The 20,253-nt window shown below is 43.5% G+C and overlaps 1 protein-coding gene across 10 annotated transcripts in view; it reads right to left on the reverse strand.

Annotated features, from left to right (window-relative positions):
- PROM1 (prominin 1) overlaps nucleotides 1-20,253 on the reverse strand; it is a 113,579-nt gene that overhangs the window by 49,557 nt on the left and 43,769 nt on the right. For 9 of the 10 annotated variants that reach the window (XM_043448277.1, XM_043448279.1, XM_043448273.1 and 6 more), the window contains exons 3-4: nucleotides 19,129-19,184; nucleotides 10,318-10,523 (exon numbers count right to left, since the gene is read on the reverse strand). In XM_043448277.1, the coding sequence (XP_043304212.1) occupies nucleotides 10,318-10,523; nucleotides 19,129-19,184 (262 nt within the window). Of the gene's footprint in view, nucleotides 1-10,317; nucleotides 10,524-13,300; nucleotides 13,389-19,128; nucleotides 19,185-20,253 lie in introns of those variants that run through there. The other variant, XM_043448280.1, reaches the window with a different exon arrangement.

Consider the following 20,253-nt stretch of genomic DNA (forward strand, 5'->3'; position numbering starts at 1 on the left):
TGGAACAATGTTGAGAGAACAGAAGTTACACAGGTTATAAGGCAGGGTGTGGAATACAGTCCCACTTCTTTGCAGATGCGAATGTATGTATGCAGACTCTGTGAAGCACATGTGCATGCACATGCACAAACATACACACACATATACACACATGTACCACATACATACCACTGCTTCCCTCAAGAAGACTATCAGGAAAAATACTAAAATCATAAGATTGCTTTGGGCTTTCCCATGCTTTTGACTAATCTAGTTTGTTAGCTACTACATTGTCCAGGTTGAAAATAAACATGAATTACTTTAGCATTAAAATGTTATATGAGAAGCTGCACATAACAGGGTACATCTTATGTCATTCCATTTTATGCGGAGTACAAAATCAAACAAAATGATGAAGCTAAAAGTCAGTAGTTATATTTGGGGGAGGGGTGGATAATGACGTAATCAAGTGTGTTGACTTCATGGGAACTCATACATGTGTGCTTATGATATGAACACTTTTCTCCATGTAAGATGTACTTCAATAGAGTTTCAAAAACACTGCATGAGGGACTTCCCTGGTGGTTCAATGGTTAAGAGTCCATCTTGCAGTGTAGGGGACACGAGTTCGATTCCTGGTCAGGGAACTAAGATCCCACACGCCACACAGCAGCTAAACCCGTCTGCCTCAACTACTGAGCCTGACCATCACAACTGGTGGCAAACAACAAATAAATAATAAGTAAATAAATATTTTTACACACACACTACATGAAAGACATCTGGCATGAAAGCTGCTTTACATGAAAATAAAAACCGTATTTTTTGAGCCACCCGAAAGGTCTACATTTTATTTTATACATACTTATATATGTCTTAAATTTTATATATATGCCTCCCTTTTATGCATTTATCATTCTAAGGTCTCTTGATGTTGACTAACAATCTCTTGACAAATTAATTTGACCAACTGGTTTGTTTTTGTGTCAAAGCTTTTAAACATTAAAACGTTACATTTAAAACTGCAAATCCCCAAGGCCCTGTTGGATTTAACCACTAGGTGGCAGCAAGAAGTTACATAAACATAATACAGACTACAGAAGTTAACAAAATTAGTTTGTAATGGACTGTTAGTTTGTAAACATAGAATAGAAGGTGTGACTATGTTTCTAAAAGAAAGTTTTGCAAATAATATGCAAACTTTGGGCAAAAATATGATTCAGAATATGAACACTTCTTCTTCACCAAAAGCAGCATCTTAAGAATTATATATTAATATTTTAACAAGTAGGGTGGCCAGCTGTCTTTTTTGCACCAAGTCTCAAGTGTTCCCAGGACACCTCTCAGTCCTGCATAAATGAGTAATCATTTATCCCATTTTGGTTATGAGTCATTCCAAGAAGTAAGGCTGGTCTGGTTACCAAAGGAGGAGGGGGGTGGTAAATTAGGAGGTTGGGATTAACATATACACACTACCATATATAAAATAAATCACCAACAAGGTCCTAAGGACCTGCTATATAACACAGGGAATTATGCTTAGTATTTTGTAATAACCTATCTATGGTTTTTTCCAGTGGTCATGTATGGATGTGAGAGTTGGACTGTGAAGAAAGCTGAGTGCTGAAGAATTGATGCTTTTGAACTGTGGTGTTGGAGAAGACTCTTTGAGAGTCCCTTGGACTGCAAGGAGATCCAACCAGTCCATCCTAAAGGAGATCAGTCCTGGGTGTTCACTGGAAGGAATGATGCTGAGGCTGAAACTCCAATACTTTGGCCACCTCAAGCGAAGAGTTGACTCATTGGAAAAGACCCTGATGCTGGGAGGGATTGGGGGCAGGAGGAGAAGGGGATGACAGAGGATGAGATGGTTGGATGGCATCACCGACTCTATAGACATGTGTTTGAGTAAACTCCGGGAGCTGGTGATGGACAGGGAGGCCTGGCATGCTGCGATTCATGGGGTCACAAAGAGTTGGACATGACTGAGTTACTGAACTGAACTGATATGGGAAAAGAATCTAAATATATATATGTGTGTGTGTGTGTGTGTGTATAAATATATATTGGAGAAGAGAATGGCTACCCACTCCAGTATTCCTGCCTGGAGAATTCTATGGACAGAGGAGTCTGGCGGGCTACAGCCTATGGGGTTGCAAAGAGTCTGACATGACTAAGCAACTTTCATATATATATACACACACATATTCACACACACATACATATGTGTATATATACTTATATCTATATATAAGTATACAGAGAAGGCAATGGCAACCCACTACAGTACTCTTGCTTGGAAAATCCCATGGACGGAGGAGCCTGGTGGGCTGCAGTCCATGTGGTCGCTAAGAGCTGGACATGACTAAGCGACTTCACTTTCACTTTTCACTTTCACGCATTGGAGAAGGAAATGGCAACCCACTCCAGTGTTCTTGCCTGGAGAATCCCAGGGACCGGGGAGCCTGGTGGGCTGCCATCTATGGGGTCACACAAGGTTGGACATGACTGAAGCGACTTAGCGGCAGCAGCAGCATATATAATTATATGTATGTATATATATACATACATATATGTACGTGTATGTATAATTGAGTCACTCTGCTGTATGTACACCTGAAGTGAACACGATACTGTAAATCAACTATACTTCAATTAAAAAATTAAAATTTTCAAAACAACAAATACTTTCCCATAGCAATATTACACAGATGTGTAGTATTGTGCAATCTTTCCACACTAACCCCCAACAGTCTATAAGAGAATGCTGAAACTATTTCTTGTGGTTAACAAGTGCAGCAGACCGAGTTCGAGCAGGAACAGGAGACTCGGGTCTGGTCCCACAACTGCCAACAACACACACTGTGGGAGCCTGAGAAAGTCCTTTGCTCATGTGAGCGTCCGTTGGTATCCCAAAACTATAAAAGCCACTAGACCTGTGCTTCTGAGACAAAGGAGGGTGGTACTGGGTGTCCATGAGGGCTCCAGGATTTTACATTTGCAGTCATGCTGACGATAATCTTTAAAAATGAAATTAACAATAGTCTCTGGCACTTGGAGGACCACCTTAGAATCCACTTTTGCCTGTCTTAAGTTTGCATTAGTATTTATGAGGCTGAAATTATACCAGAGCAATAATGCTCAGTCGCTCAGGCATGTCTGACTCTTTGCGACCCCATGGACTGGGGCCCCCCAGGCTCCTCTGTCCATGGAATTTTCCAGGTGAGAATACTGGAGTGGGTTGCAAGAGCAATAATGGCTATTATTAATAAATGATATATTCATACAAAATAAGGCCAAACAGCCCAAAACAGCAACTTTGAAGTAATGTCAACAGAAGAAAAAAAAAAAAGTTGAATTACAGTAATATTCCTGCAGCTTTTCTTACCACACCAAATTTCCACCACTCTATATGGTAAGTCAGGATCACCACCTGATACCTCTGCCCACCAGAGGAGTTCACAAAGGGAGGCCCTTGCTCTTCCCCATCACATCCAAGTTATTTGTCATTCATCATTCTCCTGACCCATTTTTCATATAAGTCAAAGTGCACTTGGGAAACAAGCAGCAAGTTCAAGTCCAGGCTGGATGATCTGCAACACCCAACATCCCATTCGGTCAGTTTAATGGCTCAGTCGTGTCCGACTCTTTGCAACCCCATGGACTGCAGCACGCCAGGCTTCCCTGTCCATCACCAACTCCTGGAGCTTGCTCAAACTCATGTCCGAGTCAGTGATGCCATCCAACCATCTCATCCTCTGTCATCCCCTTCTCCTCCTGCCCTCAATCTTTCCCAGCATCAGGGTCTTTTCCAGTGAATCAGTTCTTCCCATCAGGTGACCAAAGTATTGGAATTTCAGCTTCAGCATCAGTCCTTCCAATGAATATTCAGGACTGATTTCCTTTAGGATGGACTGCTTTGAACCTTCCGTTGGATGGTTACAAACTAACAGTTTTGTTGTTAACTTTTCCCTGAATCCCCTGGATAGGAGAACGCCTTGCCTTGAACTCCCAGAAGGCTCACCCTGAAGTTCTGACGGGTTTGTCTCACTTCATACTCTCTTTTGCCTTATTTCCACCTGTGCTGAACTGCCCTAAAAAGAGGTGGGAACTGCTTCTTGGTCAACCTTGGGTAATGCAGGGTCTTGTGTCCAAGGTGGGTGCTTGGTGCAGATGGATTTAAGGACTGGGCTTTGTTTCATCTGGTCCATTTAGAAGATTAGCCATAGGTTCAGAGTGTCCCAGGCAGAAACCATCCCTTTAGTGAATAAATGCCTTCACTCCAAACATAAATCAGGAAACATGGCATTGCAAAAAAAACAGCTGACTTTCAATGCAACATATTTAAAGACACATTTCTGTTACTCAGTTATGAATCTAATTAAAATGAAAGCCATGGATCATTTTTCAAAAACTGTACTAAACAGAATTCTGGGATAGAATTCAGCCAACTTTCAAAGCTGATTTTCATAATCACAACTCACTGCAAATTTTATACTTAAATTAAAGATGACAAATTCAAATGCCTATGCAGGCAGGCAGAAAGCATGAAGGGCAAACTGTGTGGGCTGGACTGGGAGAGCTGGGAGATCAGAGGTGGTGATGGCAGAGATTCTCTGTGCCTCTGGTAAGTGCTGCCTTGATGCAAGAAGACCAGAGTTGCCAGATCTTCCAATTATTCACAAAAATCTGGGAATCTAAATAAAATTTCCTATTTAAAAAAAATTTCCCATTTTTAAATACTACCAGCAAACCAAAGAAAAAAATCTGAATACTACACAAACCAATTGTATAACTCTTATTCAAATAGAAATAGAGAATTAAGAGGGCTTCCCTGGTAGCTCAGCTGGTAAAGAATCCGCCTGCAAAGTGGGAGACCCACTGGAGAAGGGATAGGCTACCCACTCCTGTATTCTTGGGCTTCCCTGGTGGCTCAGATGCTAAAGAATCTGCCTGCAATGCAGGAGATCCAGGTTTGATCCCTGGGCAAACCACTCCAGTATTCTTGCCTGGAGAGCCCCCTTGGACAGAGGGACCTGGCAGGCTACAGTCCATGGGGTCACAGAGAGTTGGACATGATGAGTGACTAAGCACAGCACAGCAGAGCAATAAGGGGGCTTCCCTGGTGGCTCGGTGGTAAGGAAACTGCCTGCCAAAGTGAGAGAGGAGAGTTACATCCCTGGGTCAGGAAGATCCCCTGGAGAAGGAAATGGCAACTGACCCCAGTCTCCCTGCCTGGAAAATCCCATGGACAGAGGAGCCTGGAGGGCTACAGTATATGGGGTCTCAAAAGAGTTGGACACAACTTAGGAATAAACAACAAGAGAATTTAAAAGTTACATTTGGGGGAGGGGGGCGGGCGGGCGGCTGTTGGTTCAGACATTCCTTATTATTCAATGTCCTTTTAGGTGAAAAAAAAAAAAAAAAAAATCACATGAATTAATATTTTGGTTTTTTTTTTTTAATGACCAGCAGTCAACTATCGGGCTTCCTTAGTGGCTCAGGTGGTAAAGAATCTGCCTGCAATGCAGGAGACCCGGGTTTGATCCCTGGGTCAGGAAGAACCCCTGGAAAATAGAGTGGCAACCCACTCCAGTATTCTTGCCTGGGGAATTAAATTCCATGTACAGATGAGCCTGGTGGCTACAATCCATGGGGTGGCAGAGTCAGACATGACTTGAGTGACTAACACTTTCACTTTCAATCAACTCTTGGGATTTAATGATAATGAGGAAGATTCACCTCACATAAAAAGGGAATAAGATTTCAATCAAATGATAGCCAAATGACTATCAGTTCTCTGGCACTGACACAAAAAAAGCCTTTAAGCTATCAAACCACATACTTTTATGTTGTACAACAAAATCTCTTGAAGTTTTTAGCAGAAGATGGGCATTTATTTTATGATATATAACATGACACTTTCTATATTTTACATGGACACACTACTTTTCCCTCATACACACTTAAAAGTAAATGCTTAAAAGTTTTTAGAGTTTCTAAACCTTTAAGATGGGTAGCAATTTTTTTCTACCAATTCCTACTGACAATGAAGTTCGCCAATAAGAGCCAAATAAATGCTTTAAGTTTGTAACTGACCTCTTACTTTTTAAAGATACCTTTTCAATTTCAGCTTCAATTTTAAATAACTAGCCCTCTCATTAAAAAGTCTCATGATTTTCCAGGCATGCTTGCTCGATTTCTTTTCTAGAAGTTTGTGGCCTCCAAACCCGGAATTGACATCACATCCTAAGACCAACAACAAAAATGAACTTTGAAAAGAGCCACCTTCCTGAAAATGACGGATTCAGTTTTCACCCCAGTACCTGGCAAAAGCTGACTGGTACGCTCGGCAACAACTGCATGCTGGAGAAAGAAAGGCACAGCTGTCCCTTTTGTTGTTGCTTACAACCTTTTTGAAATTCTGAAAAATTCAGTGATGATAAATGCAAAGGAAAGAAAGGAGAGAAAACCTGTTTTTTTTCTGGAGCGAGACACATCTGCTTAGAGTCTACCGTAAGACGGGGTGATGTAATCTACTGCTGATCGTCAAACAGACTTACGTAAACATACATCAGGGTCTGTGGAATTCGAACATTCCACAGCTGCCTTGGGAAAAGCTCAAAAGGAGAAAGAACACGACCACATACATTCCACATATACCAGGGGATCTTTCTCCTTGACACCTATACTTTTCTCAATTAGAAAGAAAAGATTTTAAAAAATTTTGCAAAATAGGATGTATTAACAAAAAAAACCGAGACACTTAAAAACCAACTTCTTTTTGAATGTAACACTTAGTATAGAACCACAAAATGGGACTGAACCTGATAAAGGGCAAATGGACTGCTCTGGGCTCCTGAAAGGACTTATTAAAAAAATCACATACAAAGATTAAATATCAGTAATATTCAATCTCTGCTGAGGTCTTTGGAAGCATATGCTAACACCTCTTTTTCTCTCTCCTTCTGCCTTCTGATTTTGTGGACACTCACTCTCCTCTTATTTTATCTAATATTCTGATTTTACGGACATAGTTCCTCCTCCTTTTTTTCTAGTCATAGTATAGATATTTCTGTTTTCCTCTGGTTTTTAATCTTCTTGGCTAGTTTTGTTTACTTGCAAACATTTAAAACAACTCATGATGTTGAAGAAAATACAAACAAGTAGATATTCTAAAAGGATGACTTAAAGTCACTATTTAAATTTTTTAAATTCAAAGTAAAGAAGTTTAAATTTCTAGTCTGAATTTAAGGTAAACAAAACAATTTTAATACTCCTCTTATTTAGACCTATCTATAATTTGTATATAAATTCAATGTATTATGTGAAATAAATTAATTTAAAATGTGTCACAGCCTCAAAGAGTAGATTAACTCTGGTTTAATTATATTGAATTTAAAATTATGATATTAAATTATACGTTTTACTTGAGTGGGCAAAATATCTTCACTGAATATACAGAAGATTATAGAATCACAGACGTATTTTTTAAAATGATTTTCTAAACTAAAATATACTCAAGAGAGAAAAAAAACCTCATCTAAATTTGTTTGATAAGTCTGAGTCCTCAAGAATAAAAAAATTTATGTAGCACTCATTTTATGTAAAATGAAAGCCAAGCTTATTGCTGACACTGAAGCTGTAACATTTATATATCTTTACATAACATGTATCTACATGAAGTGAAAACTATTAAGTAATCATGCTAACAAGAAGCCCCTCGGACAAGTATTTTCAAAAGACACTTTGTCACCTGAACCTCATCTTTGATGTCCCGGGGTGTGTAGAGAGGAAGAGGGACCACAGTTCAAGACTCTGGATGAATGAAGGATGTAAGCTTCAGGCTTCAAGGAAATGCACAGGCTCTGACTTGTCTTGGGCGGTCACTGACGTTCCTCTGGTAGCTACTCCCCCAGCTGTAGGGTCTGTACATTCCTGAAAACACTTCAAACACCAAGCAGAGAGCCTGGGGACATCTGGAATCACCATCGCCCCAGCCTTAAGCTGCCTTTCAGAGTTCAGTGGGCGAAAGCAGCCAGATTCAAATTACAAACCAAGAGACAGAGGCACACAGGGAAACAGGAAAGAGAGAGCGGACCCACAGCCCTGCCTTGCGGACAAAACACACACACAAACTCCCTGGTGGTCAAACCAAGCTGCGCGAAATCAGCTGGGGAACTCTTAGTTCCCCAAAGAGTACCTCTCTCCGTGCCTCTACTGATGCCCACACTTAAAGAACTTTTCTTCTTTGGTTTGTAGCCAGAATTTCTGAGCTTTAAATTGTTCTATTTAATGTCTGTTTTCTGCTTAAATTCCCCAATATCAGTTCTTTAGCGAAACTTGAAAAATCTTTCTCACGGCTATCAAGCAACTGTGATGCTTGCAGACACATCAAGGAGGATGTGACTCTCCACTCCTCACTATCTCTGGGACTCCTTGAAGCTCAGCATCACTCATGTCCCAGGCACTTTATTTCTGGATATGACACGCTTATTGAATGGATGAAGGAATGTGGAGAGACGCCCAAATATCACCACCAGGGTGCCAAGATCATGAAGCACACTCCTTTTGAAGGAATCTGATTTGGACTCAAGAAATCCCATGGACAGAGGAGCCTGGAGCTCTACAATCCATGGGGTCACAAAAGAGTCGGACACAAATTTGTGACTACACAACAATTGTCCTCAGCTTAAAAGCAGTGTCCTGATTCGTCAGTCCACTGAAGACTTCTGGCAGCAGCAGGGGCTGCCGGAGAAACATCCTAAGTCATGAAGTGTGCTCCAGGCTTCAAGAGAGCGTTCCATATCATTTCCAAAAGGAAGAACACCGACAGAACCAGAAATAGGCAAATTCTATAACTGGGTAATGCATCACTAGGGTATAGGCACCTGCCTCCAGATTGCCATGCAAAACACTGAAGGAAATGTTTAGAGAACATGGCACACTATAGGAGCTAGATCATTATTTTTTTTTATTTATTGAATTTTATTTTATTTTTGGCCACACTGCATGCACAGCATGTGGGATCTTAAGTTCCCTGACCAGGGATCGAACCCACAACCCCTTCATTGGAAGCACGGAGTCTTAACCACTGGACAACCCGAGAAGTCCCTGAAGGAGCTAGATTTCTAGATTTATATATGTGTTACTTATTTTTCACTCAGTAATAGTCTTGATGCTATGTTTAATTAAACGGGTACAGCTGTTTCGCAATGTCGTGTAAGTTTCTGCCATACAGTGAAGTGACTCAGCCACAGGTACACACGTCTCCCGTCCCTCCTGGGCCTCCCTCCCACACTGCACACCCATCCCAACGCTCTCGGCCGTCACAGAGCCCCGAGCTGGGGTCTCTGGGCTGTGCAGCTCATTTCCACTCTCTGCTTTACACGCTGCGGTGCACACACGCCAATCTCAACCCCCCGGTTTGTCCCAAGCCCTACCCCATGCCCACACACTCATTCCCTACTCTGAGTCACAGTTGTGAAGATCATTCTCTCAAGAACCTGTGACTGCAAGCGTAATTATCGTTTTCAATGGGGAGAGAGGTATAGTGAACAGATTCTTTCTCACAGTAAGAATCTACATTGAACAAACTTAAAAAAAAAAAAGGAAGACAGGGTTCCAGGATAATTGTAAAAATCAAGAAAACTGGCTATATGATTAGGAAGCTAATTCCGTCCAACAATATTCTAAATCTCCCAATTCAAGGACGCTACCCATCTGTAGAGTGCAGGGAATTATACTCAATATTTTGTAATAATGTTTAAAAGAAAAGAATCTGAAAAGGAATATATGTGTGTATATATATATAAATATATATATATATACACACATAGGTACATATAACTGAATCATTGTGCTATACATCTGAAAGTAACATACTGTAAATCAACTGATCTTCAATTTAAAAAAACAAAACAGAACAACTTTTTTAAAAAAGACCCCTTGGGACATAAAGACCAGCTAGTAAATACTTGCTCTGCCGTCCTGCATGGTCCCTGTCTCGAGAGAGCTATTTAAGAGGAAGGAGGTGCTGTCCTGAAAGGCGAATGCTTTCTGCAGGCCCAGACTTTATTCAGATGTCTTCAAAATGAAAAAAATACCACGAGGTTGGCTTATCACCTAAACTAGAGCAGTCCAATGACACTGCCAACTTCTGTTTATAGTGAGGCTTGGGACAAGCATCTTTGTTCTCTTTTCTGGTTTTCTTTTTTTTTTTTTCTTTTTCCTGTTTCTGTATTCTCTTGTGGTTCAAGCTCATGTGCTTAACAGGTAAACACAAGTATTGCTCATCAGCCTCAGACCCACTCAGCTGTTGTCCAAGGTTCTACTTGCCTCATGAACACACAGATCACCAGGAGGGAGACTGTAAAATACTTCTTGAGGAAGGGACCATTTTTCTTCTGACGCTGGTGCATTTCTCCACCACACTTGTTACAGCAACGACACAGACAAAAGAAAAATCCCACCAGAGGCATCAGAATAATAAACAGCAATCCCAGGGCAGCACAGATAATAACCCCGATCTCATAGTAGATAATCTGCAAGTCAAACAAAAGAAACAGCAAAGACTGTGATACCAGTTACACAGAGAACATTCCACAGTGTAAACATTTCATGCTTTTCAACCTATTTGCCATCATGGCTTAAAGCCTCAGGGGTATGTGTGTGTGCGCGTATGTGTCCACTTTGAAGATCCTTCCTGAAACAAAGGATGCAGAGATTTCAGTTGTCAGAATATGGGATCAAGCAGTTGCTACCTTCTTTCAGTCAGTCGGTTCAGTCGCTCAGTCATGTCCGACTCTTTGCAACCCCATGGACTGCAGCATGCCAGGCTTCCCTGTCCATCACCAACTCCTGGAGCCTACGTAAACTCATGTCCATTGAGTCGATGATGCCATCCAACCATCTCATCCTCTGTCAGTTCCCTTCTCCTCCTGCCTTCAATCTTTCCCAGCATCAGGGTCTTTTCAAATGAGTCAGTTCTTCTCACTGAATCCAGTGAGTCAGTTCTGGAAAAGACCTTCTTTCAACTTCCAGGAAAATATCCAAATGCAAAGTCAAGCTGCAAATTGTTTAATTTCAACCCCAAAGAGTCGGATATGACTGAGAGATTAATTCTTCCACTTTCACTTTCAAAGGTACTTTGTTTTCAAATGGCATGATAAATTTTGCCAGAACTCCTTGCATGATGAATAAGCCCCGGTGGCTCGGCCGTAAAGAATCTGCCTGCAATGCGGGAGATGCAGGAGACACAGCTTCAGTCCCTGGGTGGGAAGGCCAATCCCCTGGAGGGGGAATTGGCAACTCACTCCAAGATTCTTGTTGGGAAGAGTCCCGTGGACAGACGGGCCTGGCAAGGCTACCGTCCATGGGCTCGCAGAGCCAGACACAACTGAGCGACTAAACACACACACATACCAAGGGTGTTTTTCACCAGAAAGACAGAACCAGCAGTAGTTATTCAGGATTCACAGTAGTTTGGATAGGATCAATTAATGACAAATTCATCATTGTAGAAGAACCTGGAATATACCTAAATTTAAGGGAAAAAGTCTCAGTCTTTCCAAATCAAACATGATAGTTTCCTCACCCAGGTACTGAGAATAAAAATACATACCTTGTAAGGTCATCATGAACATTGTAGATCATATGCAATTAGTGATAAGGTGCCAAGGAAAGTACCTGGCACAAGCAGACGGTCCATACGTGCCCCTTTCAGGCCGGTGGGATGGGGCTCAGCAGCCTTCATCTCATAAATCTCTAGGTTCCTAACGAGCCCAATTTCTAGACACAATCACATGACCAAAACCTGTTTTCATAAACAGAGCTGGCTTTATTCCAGCCTAGTAACATTAACGCACCAGGAGGATAAAACTTGTTCTCGTTCCAGTCCCTGCAGGCTAGTACTCACCGACATAAAGGAAGACATTGTGAAAGAATGCAGAAAAGCTACAGGTTGGCGGTTTGAACTACGGAGCAGCGAGAGAGCAAGACAGTCTGAAGCCAAGCGGAGCAAAGGAAAACGAAACCCATGTCTTGTTCCTACAAGTAAATGTGATGTCCTTGTGAGACAGCACTGAACTTGGGAGTCTGAGAACCTGCTCTGAATCCCGGCAGAGGAGGCTTTTAATTCTCTAAAGCAGGAAATGTTACATTAGGGTTAACGTCGTTAGCAGATTGAGAGGGACAGATAATTAAATGAGCTAATGTGTAAACAACTAGCAAAGTGCCCAGCACACAGCAAACGTTCAATCAATATTAGCTAACTCTGTGGGCAAATGCTTATTATGAGCATTGAACTAGGTGTACACGGCACTTGAATATTACCTAATTCCATATAATTAGGTATCCTTTATCCTATAAGCTTAAAAGGATACAAAGGAAAAATAGTGCATTTTTGATGCATTCATCAAACATACTCCTTAAAATAAACCAGACACCACGGCCATGAAGAGTCATTACTTGCTGGTCTGTAACCCTCCCTTGACGATTCACATCACTGGCCACTTGAAAAACCAGCTCTAGACACACCGAACTCTTACTTATTCTGCTACCATTTCTCAGCAAGTATTCTAAATTGTAACTATTTTTAAAAATTGTTACTACTTCTAAAGGAATTCCTTCTGAATCCTAGGAGACAGAGAACCCCAAATCCAGGAGAGAAGGTGTATTGAAATGTTTTACATGCACTATCTTTAGTTCCAGATAAGAACTTTATATTTTGTATATAAGCTTTCCAATGAAGTGAAGTGAAGCGAAAGTCACTCAGTGGTATCCGACTCTTTGTGACCCCATGGACTGTAGCCCACCAGGCTCCTCTGTCTTTGGGATTCTCCAGGGAAGAATACTGGAGTGGGTATTCTTCTCCAGGGGATCTTCTCCAGAGGATCTTCCCAACCCAGGAATCGAACCCGGCATTGTAGGCGGATTCTTTACCATCTGAGTCACGAGGGAGGACTAAATACTGGGTTGAACAGTATCTGGAACAAGATATGTCATTTCCAGAGTTCACACGTCTAGACTGAAGTCTGGCCAAGATCTGGCAAGGACCTAAATATTGTCCTGATACACCAAGATCTCCGGACAGCTTTGTGGGTTGTGTTGAAGAGAAGATTGAAATTTTAATCTTGCCAAGATGGTTTCTTATTCTTTCCTGGAGTACTAGAGCTGAAAGAGAGGATGAAGACAATGGCAGAAACAAAAATGAAACAACTTAAAAACCATCAGTGGAGAGGACAGGGAACTGGGAATTCTGGCAAAAGCGTCACAGCGGGCTTTACACAGAGCAACGTCAAACAGCAAGCAAGGGCGTTACCTTCAGAGTCAAGACTACGTTTTCTGGCTGAGGAGGGCAGAGCCGTCGCAGAGTTTGTGCAAGCACGGGCAGCATGCATCAAGAAAACAGAAAACGTTACTGGAGCGATTAACCGCCACTGAGAATATCAACGTCCCGCACGGAGAGAATCAAGAGAGAGAAGGAGCATTTATGAGAAAAATAGCGTTTCGGGGAAGAGTCGAGTTCTAGGGCCCCCACTTGAATTTACAGCTGGGTTTCTTGAAAGGCTCCTCATCAGTGTGCTAATCAGTTACAGACCGGGAATTAGAGGGAAAGTTACAAATGCTTAACACACTAACCACGTGGTCCCCATAGAACAGAGTCCAGGGCTGCCTAAACCCCAGAACCCAAGGCTCCACCTTCCAGGTGTCCTTTCTGAAATGACAATCCGATGATGTCATTCTCTTGCTTAGCAGCATGCCACGGGGTCCCACCAGGTTTAATTCAAACTCTTCCACGGGGGCCTATCTTACTTACTCCTGGCTTCCTGGCCCCCTTCTTGGCCACTCGAGTCCCTGGAAAGCCCGTGCTCTCTCCCTTCCTCACTTGGAGCTCCCCCCGCTTGAACATTATTCCCATCACTCTTCTCCTGAGGACACTCAAGTCTGAGTGTGGATGTTGCTTCCTCCAGGAAGTCTGTCCTGATGACCACGTCTGGGTTGGCTGTACATTCTTCCTTCGTGCTGCCGTGGAGTACTACACCTGCCCTTTCAAGGAACTACAGCCCTTCCGTCGCGTGGAGTGATGGCTCCAATGTGACCTGCAGCCCAGGAGGGTGAGGACCGTGACCGTCACACTCACCGTCTCTCCCAGGTGCTCGGCCCGGGACCTGTCTTATGAGAGGTGCTGGATCACAATCAGACAAGCTAATGGAGAGAACAGAGAAGGAGCAACATCGCCTAAGACCAACAATCCCTAAACAGTGGTCCAGAGACGGGGGATTGTCAGCGACAGGCAAGGACCGATCCACGGCAAAGTAATGAGCTTCCCATGATGAGAAATCTGCTCAAGTTATGAGACTGTCCCTCGTTTTTTTTAAAAAAGAGGGAGGCAGTTTGTGTATGAAGCGGGGACAGAGTCATTGTTACACTTCTGCAAACACGGAGGCTGGGTTGCAAACATCACAAACCCATCTGGATTGATGACCTGACATTTACAAAGTGACGAATCAGTATCCCAGGACAGTTAGCTCCGGCGAGGTTGGGACTGAGGCCTTAGCAATCAGTCCCAAGCCCTGCACCTGACCCCAGAGGAAGCTTCAAGACCAGTTCAGTGCAGTCGCTCAGTCGTGTCCAATTCTTTGCGACCCCTTGGGCTGCAACACACCAGGCTTCCCTGTCTATCACCAACTCCCAGAGCTTGCTGAAACTCATCAAGTTGGTGATGCCATCCAACCATCTCATCCAAGACAGTGAGGCGTAGTAACTGAAGGATGAAAAGAATGAGGAGGATCCAGCCCAGCTGAGTCTAGAGGAGCGTCAATCAAGAGGCTGGAGTGGAGCTGAACCAAGGCCACACGAAAACCGCTTCAGGAAGTCATCGCAAGGAGACTCGAAGTCCTGCCGACACTGATGCTCAGAATATAAAAGATGGCAGGTGGGAGGGGGGCAAGAGACTGGGGAGAACATCCCCTGAAAAGTTTTAGAGGTGTGGGTGACACTTATGCATCATCAGTGCGAGGTGATCCTAAGTCACCACCTAAATTATCTGATGCCGTGCATTCCTTGAAGACAGGAAGCTTGTCCTTTAACTGAGCAGGCACCGCTCTGATGAGCTAGGCTGAGAGGTTCTCCCTGCAGAAACCCCAAGTGAGCAGTGAGACAAGTGATGCTGCACTGTTTCCCTTGTTTACAGCCAGCCAGCAGGTGGAGAGTCTGTGGAGGGGCTGGCCCACACCCCCTGGTCCCCAGGGGAAATGTATTCTTCCACATCAGGGTTGCTTTGCATAGCTCATTTTGCATCACAAGCCCAGGGCTTGGCTCACGCCCTGCGTGCCAAAAGCTCAGGACGGAATGGATGAATGCATTTAATTGCGACCTAAACACCTCTGCTGCGGGTAGTCTACTCCTGTGAACACTAAGAGTTACTATTTGCAAAGCACGTTCTCGGGTGCCGGCCATGGAGCCCGTACTATGCAAATGCTAGCAAACATTTGGGAGTGAGTTTCAAAAGGGAGGGGATTTACGTATACCTATGGCTGATTCATGTTGAGGTTTGACAGAAAACAGCAAAATTCTGTAAAGCAATTATCCTTCAATAAAAATAAATTCATTAAATAAAGAATAAAAACCTAAACACAAGTAAAGAAAAAAAAAAAGAGGGTTATTCAAGTTGTTTCTCAGATTTCTATAGCTTCATCTGTCTGGTCCTCAGATTTCCTCACGGCTCCATAACTCCAAACTGTCTTCCGATCCAGGTCTTCCACTTCTGCCTGACCATTTCTTGCCGGGGGAATTGCACACAGTAATCTTTCATGGTTTCATAGGTAAAAGGTGCAGCTCAGGGGCTCTCACCCTCTGTGCTCACAGCTCAAGATACTCGAATGGAAGCCACTCTTCCCAATGAGTCACCTTAGGATGCCACTGTAAAGTCCCTTACACGCCAGCACCACTCTGGGGGCTTTCTTGATTTCCTCAAGTGCCAGTAAACTTTCCATCCTCAGCACGTTCACCGCCCTGGATCTGAACTTCTCATGGCGTATGTATCCCTCTCCATCTTGTCTTCCAGGTGTCTACTGCACCAGTCAGCTAGGGCTGCTATAACCAAATACCAGGGCTGGGTGGCTTGAAGAACAGAAATTTATTTTCTCATAGTTCTGGAGGCTGGAAAGTCTAAAGTCAAGGTGTGGGCGGGGTTAGTTTCTTATAATGCCGCTCTCCTTGGCTTGCAGATGGCCATCTTCTTCCTGTCTCCACAGAGACTTTGCGTCCTAATCTCTTAGAAGGAGACCAGTCAGACTAGATTAACACCCACCTGAATGACCCCATTTTGACTTAATCATCCCTTTAAAGACCTTACCTCTAAATACAATCCCATTCTGAGCCACAGGGGATTAGCACTTCAGCGTATGAGTTTTGGACACAATTCAGCTCACAATGTCCAAGCATACACAAGTCTAACCCCACGACCTCCTTTTCACCAACTGCAAATTCTTGGAGTAAAGACATTACTTTCACATGCTTGTCCTCCTATTATGCATTGCTTCTAGTGTGCACTCTGTAAATACTCATTAAGTGAATACATTAAACAAAGGGAGAAAAAGTGCTTTAAAAAAATCTCTGGAGGAGAACGAGACCACAGATCTTCAAGTACTACTTTGCATGTTCAGCTGAGGTGGAAGGAAGAGGCAGTTCCATGGGAAGGAGTCATATTTCCATCCAGAGTCAAGGCTACCCCTTGGAACACAAGTTCTACACCTATTGACAGCTTCCAAATTCCCAAGGGATGAAGTTCCCTGAAAGAGCCCGTCTAGAAATCACCAACTCAGCTGCCCCAGCTACTGTGGGCTCACCAGGAGATGAAACGAGTTCAGGACATGGACAGCTGAAGGACTCCCAAGGGCCGTTCAGCTGGACAGAGGGTCCCTGTGTGACTGCGTATACACCCAGTGGGCATGGCCAGCATAGAGGATGCTGTGGAGTCCACCCGAGTCCCGAGACCTTTAGCCATCTCCGTGTGCCTCCCCAGACTTCTTACTGCTGGTACTCGTGCTCGAAGGCATCTTCCAGAACCGTGGAAGGTCAGAGTGCTCAGGGATTAATACCGGCCCCTGCCCCGAGCGGCCCTTAGGGTGCCTCTTCAGTCTCCGGGCAGGGAGCGCGCAGCCCCCGCCCCTTCCGGTGGGCTAGTCCACCGGGTCCAGGGCAGCTGCTCTACGGGACGGACCTCTGTCGCCCCCTGTGGTGGGTGGTGGAATGACACACCCCCTGTAGGCTGCCCTCCCTCCAGTTTCACCTCCCACTCCCCAGCCAGGGTTCCCGGAACTTCCCAAATAAGCGACTCGCCCTGAAGTCCTTGACTCAGGCTCTGCTTCAGGACAGCATTTACCTGACTAAGGCCAATTAGAAAGCTCCCCTCCCAAGGCGCCCTGACCTCCTGGGTGTCTTTGTTTAACCAAATCCTTCTCCCTGGATAACTGGGCAACGTGACCCAGTTCCACGCTTAGGGTAGGAGTCCATTCATTCACAAGGGCCCAGTTCTGTCTCCTTTCTCCACCCCAGCAGTGTTTATCTATTTGTAAAGATGCCTGAGGTGGAGAGGAAATCAGGAACGAGGGGGCCCCCAAGTCTACAGGAACTCCAGGTCTAATATCAAGCCAACCACAGAGGACTCGTCCAGGGATGGTGGCAGCCAACGTCAGCTCATACTCAACAGGCTGCTCAGAGTCACCTCAGGGTCCAAGGCCCTAGACCCCCAGGCCTGGCCCAGATGAAGCTCGGCCGCTCACCCCCTCCCATGCCTCTGCAGGGCTAACAGGCACTCCGGCTGGGCTGCTAATTGCATGCAAATTTTTAACATAAATATGAGAGCAACAGTCATTTTATTCTGCCCAGGGAGGCAGGCAGACACGGGGCATCATGTCTGGAAGATATAAATGAAGCCAGTGGAACTGAAGAATAAAGATGCTTTCTGAGGTATTAGGGCAGGCTGCAGGCACCAGGGAGTAAATGGCTCATTTCCTTTTATACACATAAACGGCCATGAAATGAGGCTTTCCTCTGGGCTTTTACATTCAGTTTTGCCTTGACTGTCATTTTACTGCAAATTGAGAATGTGCAGCCATTGTTCCCACTGTCAGGCAAGGAGGGCTAACTGCCCTCCTGGGGCAGGGCCCTCACACCCACCGGGGACACGTTCATTCACATCTGTCATGCTGGCCATTAAATAAATAAAAGTCCTGCTGGTCCCTTTGATTGTTGTCTTGACAACCACCTTCATACCAGGAAAGGTTGGAATGGGCAGTCTGACCCTGCAGGACTAATAGCTTGACAACCAGATTCAACTAATCTTTATTATCCTAACATTCATGGCAACAAACATTTGCCTGTTTGTTTTACTGGCAACTGGCATTCATCATAAGCCAGAATCGAAAGAACACATTTGTCTCTTGAAGGAAGTTAATCTCGTGGATGCAAACGGTGAATTCACAGCACCCTAACCCTAACGCTAACCTTGGAGTTAAGCAGAGACGTGAAGGTGCCTGGGTACTTTCTGACAATACTGGCCGCTCACCTGAGCGGGGCCTTCCAGGCCCTGCCTTGCCCTGGCCCCAGCTCACCCGGCCTTCCTCTCCCCTCATTCACTGGCTCCATCTGTGGGCTTCCTCCTCTCACACCCGCAGCCTGGGCCCCCCCAAAGCCACCTCCCACCCACTCCAGCCCTTCTCAGCTTTACCAGAGTCACCTCCTCGTGGAAGCACTCTGGTCAGAATTCACTCTTTCTCCTCTACACGTGTGCATGCATGTGTTACAAGTATGCATCCCTGCTTCTAGGGATGTTCAAACCACTCCATTTGTTAGAGGTCTCCTCCCTTGCTTAAAAAAAAAAAATAGCGTAAGACTTCATTAAAGGAACTTTTAGATTTTCAATAAAATACAGCTTAAAAGGTGCATATTTCTGTAAATGCCACCTTTGAAATTTCTGTAGTTCAAATGGGATTTAAAAGGTGTTTCAATATTCCATAAAACTTCTAAGTCAAAATATTAGCTAAATTCACAGATAACTGGTTATTTAAAATTAACTTTCAAGTCAGCCATTATTTTGCTCATACTCATTTTCTGATAACAAAGACATCAATCCAAAATTACCTTATCATACTCCTTTGAGGGGTCAAACTTCTTCTGTATAATATTTCTTAAAATATCTGGGGGGAAAAAAGCCACAAAACAATAGCAAGATTACTTTTTCAGTAAAAATATAAAAAGGTTATTTAGAAAATATGTGCTCACAAATTATTGAACTGCGACATAGTATACTTTTATTTCTCTTTCTTAAAGTAGGTAAATAATTGAGCTAATGAGGCTCTAATCAATCAAAGAATGGAGGGCAGATATTTTTGACCTAAAGTTTTGCTAGTTGGCAGAACTGGAGGGTTGCCATTTTTAAGAGTTTTCAGCTTTTCACAAGACGCCTTCATATTTACCAACAAACTACATGCACCTACTTAATACTCACTGATAAAATGTTACACTGAAGTCACCAATTCTTTTTTGTCAATAAATCAAGTTTAATTATTTCTTTTTAAATTTCCAATCTGGCCACACCCATATGTTGACTCTGGTTGCTCAGTCATACAAACTGCAAGAGCTGAGCAACAGAAACCATATGGTCCTCAAAGCCTCAAATCTTTACTGCCTTGCCCTTCACAAAACAAGTCTGCCAACCCTTGTCTATATGAACACGTTGACAGGACACTGAATTGCAAGGTTTAAAGTTTTAATGTGACCGGAGTGCTTGAATTTTGCCGGTTAATTTATGTAATCCAAATTGGACAGACAGCAACCAGCCTTAGGAAAGAATGAAGATCTAAACTGTAAATGTGATTTTCTGTTTTTAGTTGGAAAATGCAGTAACAGTTGCACGCAGGTTAGTGACATCAGATTTCCTTAGTGAACTGTGACTCCATGTATCCCTAGAGGTTTTTGTCCCACAGCCCATGAAACTGCGAATTCTTACTTGGAAACACAGATGTAATTTAGTCTTTAATAATCCCACATTTACATGATATTTTACAAATCAAAGGAATTTACAATTAACCTAATCCAAGAGCTCTTTTATTAAGATTTTTTTTTTTTTTTGATGTGGACCATTTCTAGTCTTTATTGAATTTGTTACAATATTGCTTCTGTTTATATGTTGTGGTTTTTTTGGCCCAGAGGTATGTTGGATCTTAGCTCCCTGGCCAGGGATCGAACCCACACCTCAGTCTCAAC

This window comes from Cervus canadensis, chromosome 26 (genome assembly GCF_019320065.1).
Source record: "Cervus canadensis isolate Bull #8, Minnesota chromosome 26, ASM1932006v1, whole genome shotgun sequence".
Classification (NCBI taxonomy): Eukaryota; Metazoa; Chordata; class Mammalia; order Artiodactyla; family Cervidae; genus Cervus; species Cervus canadensis.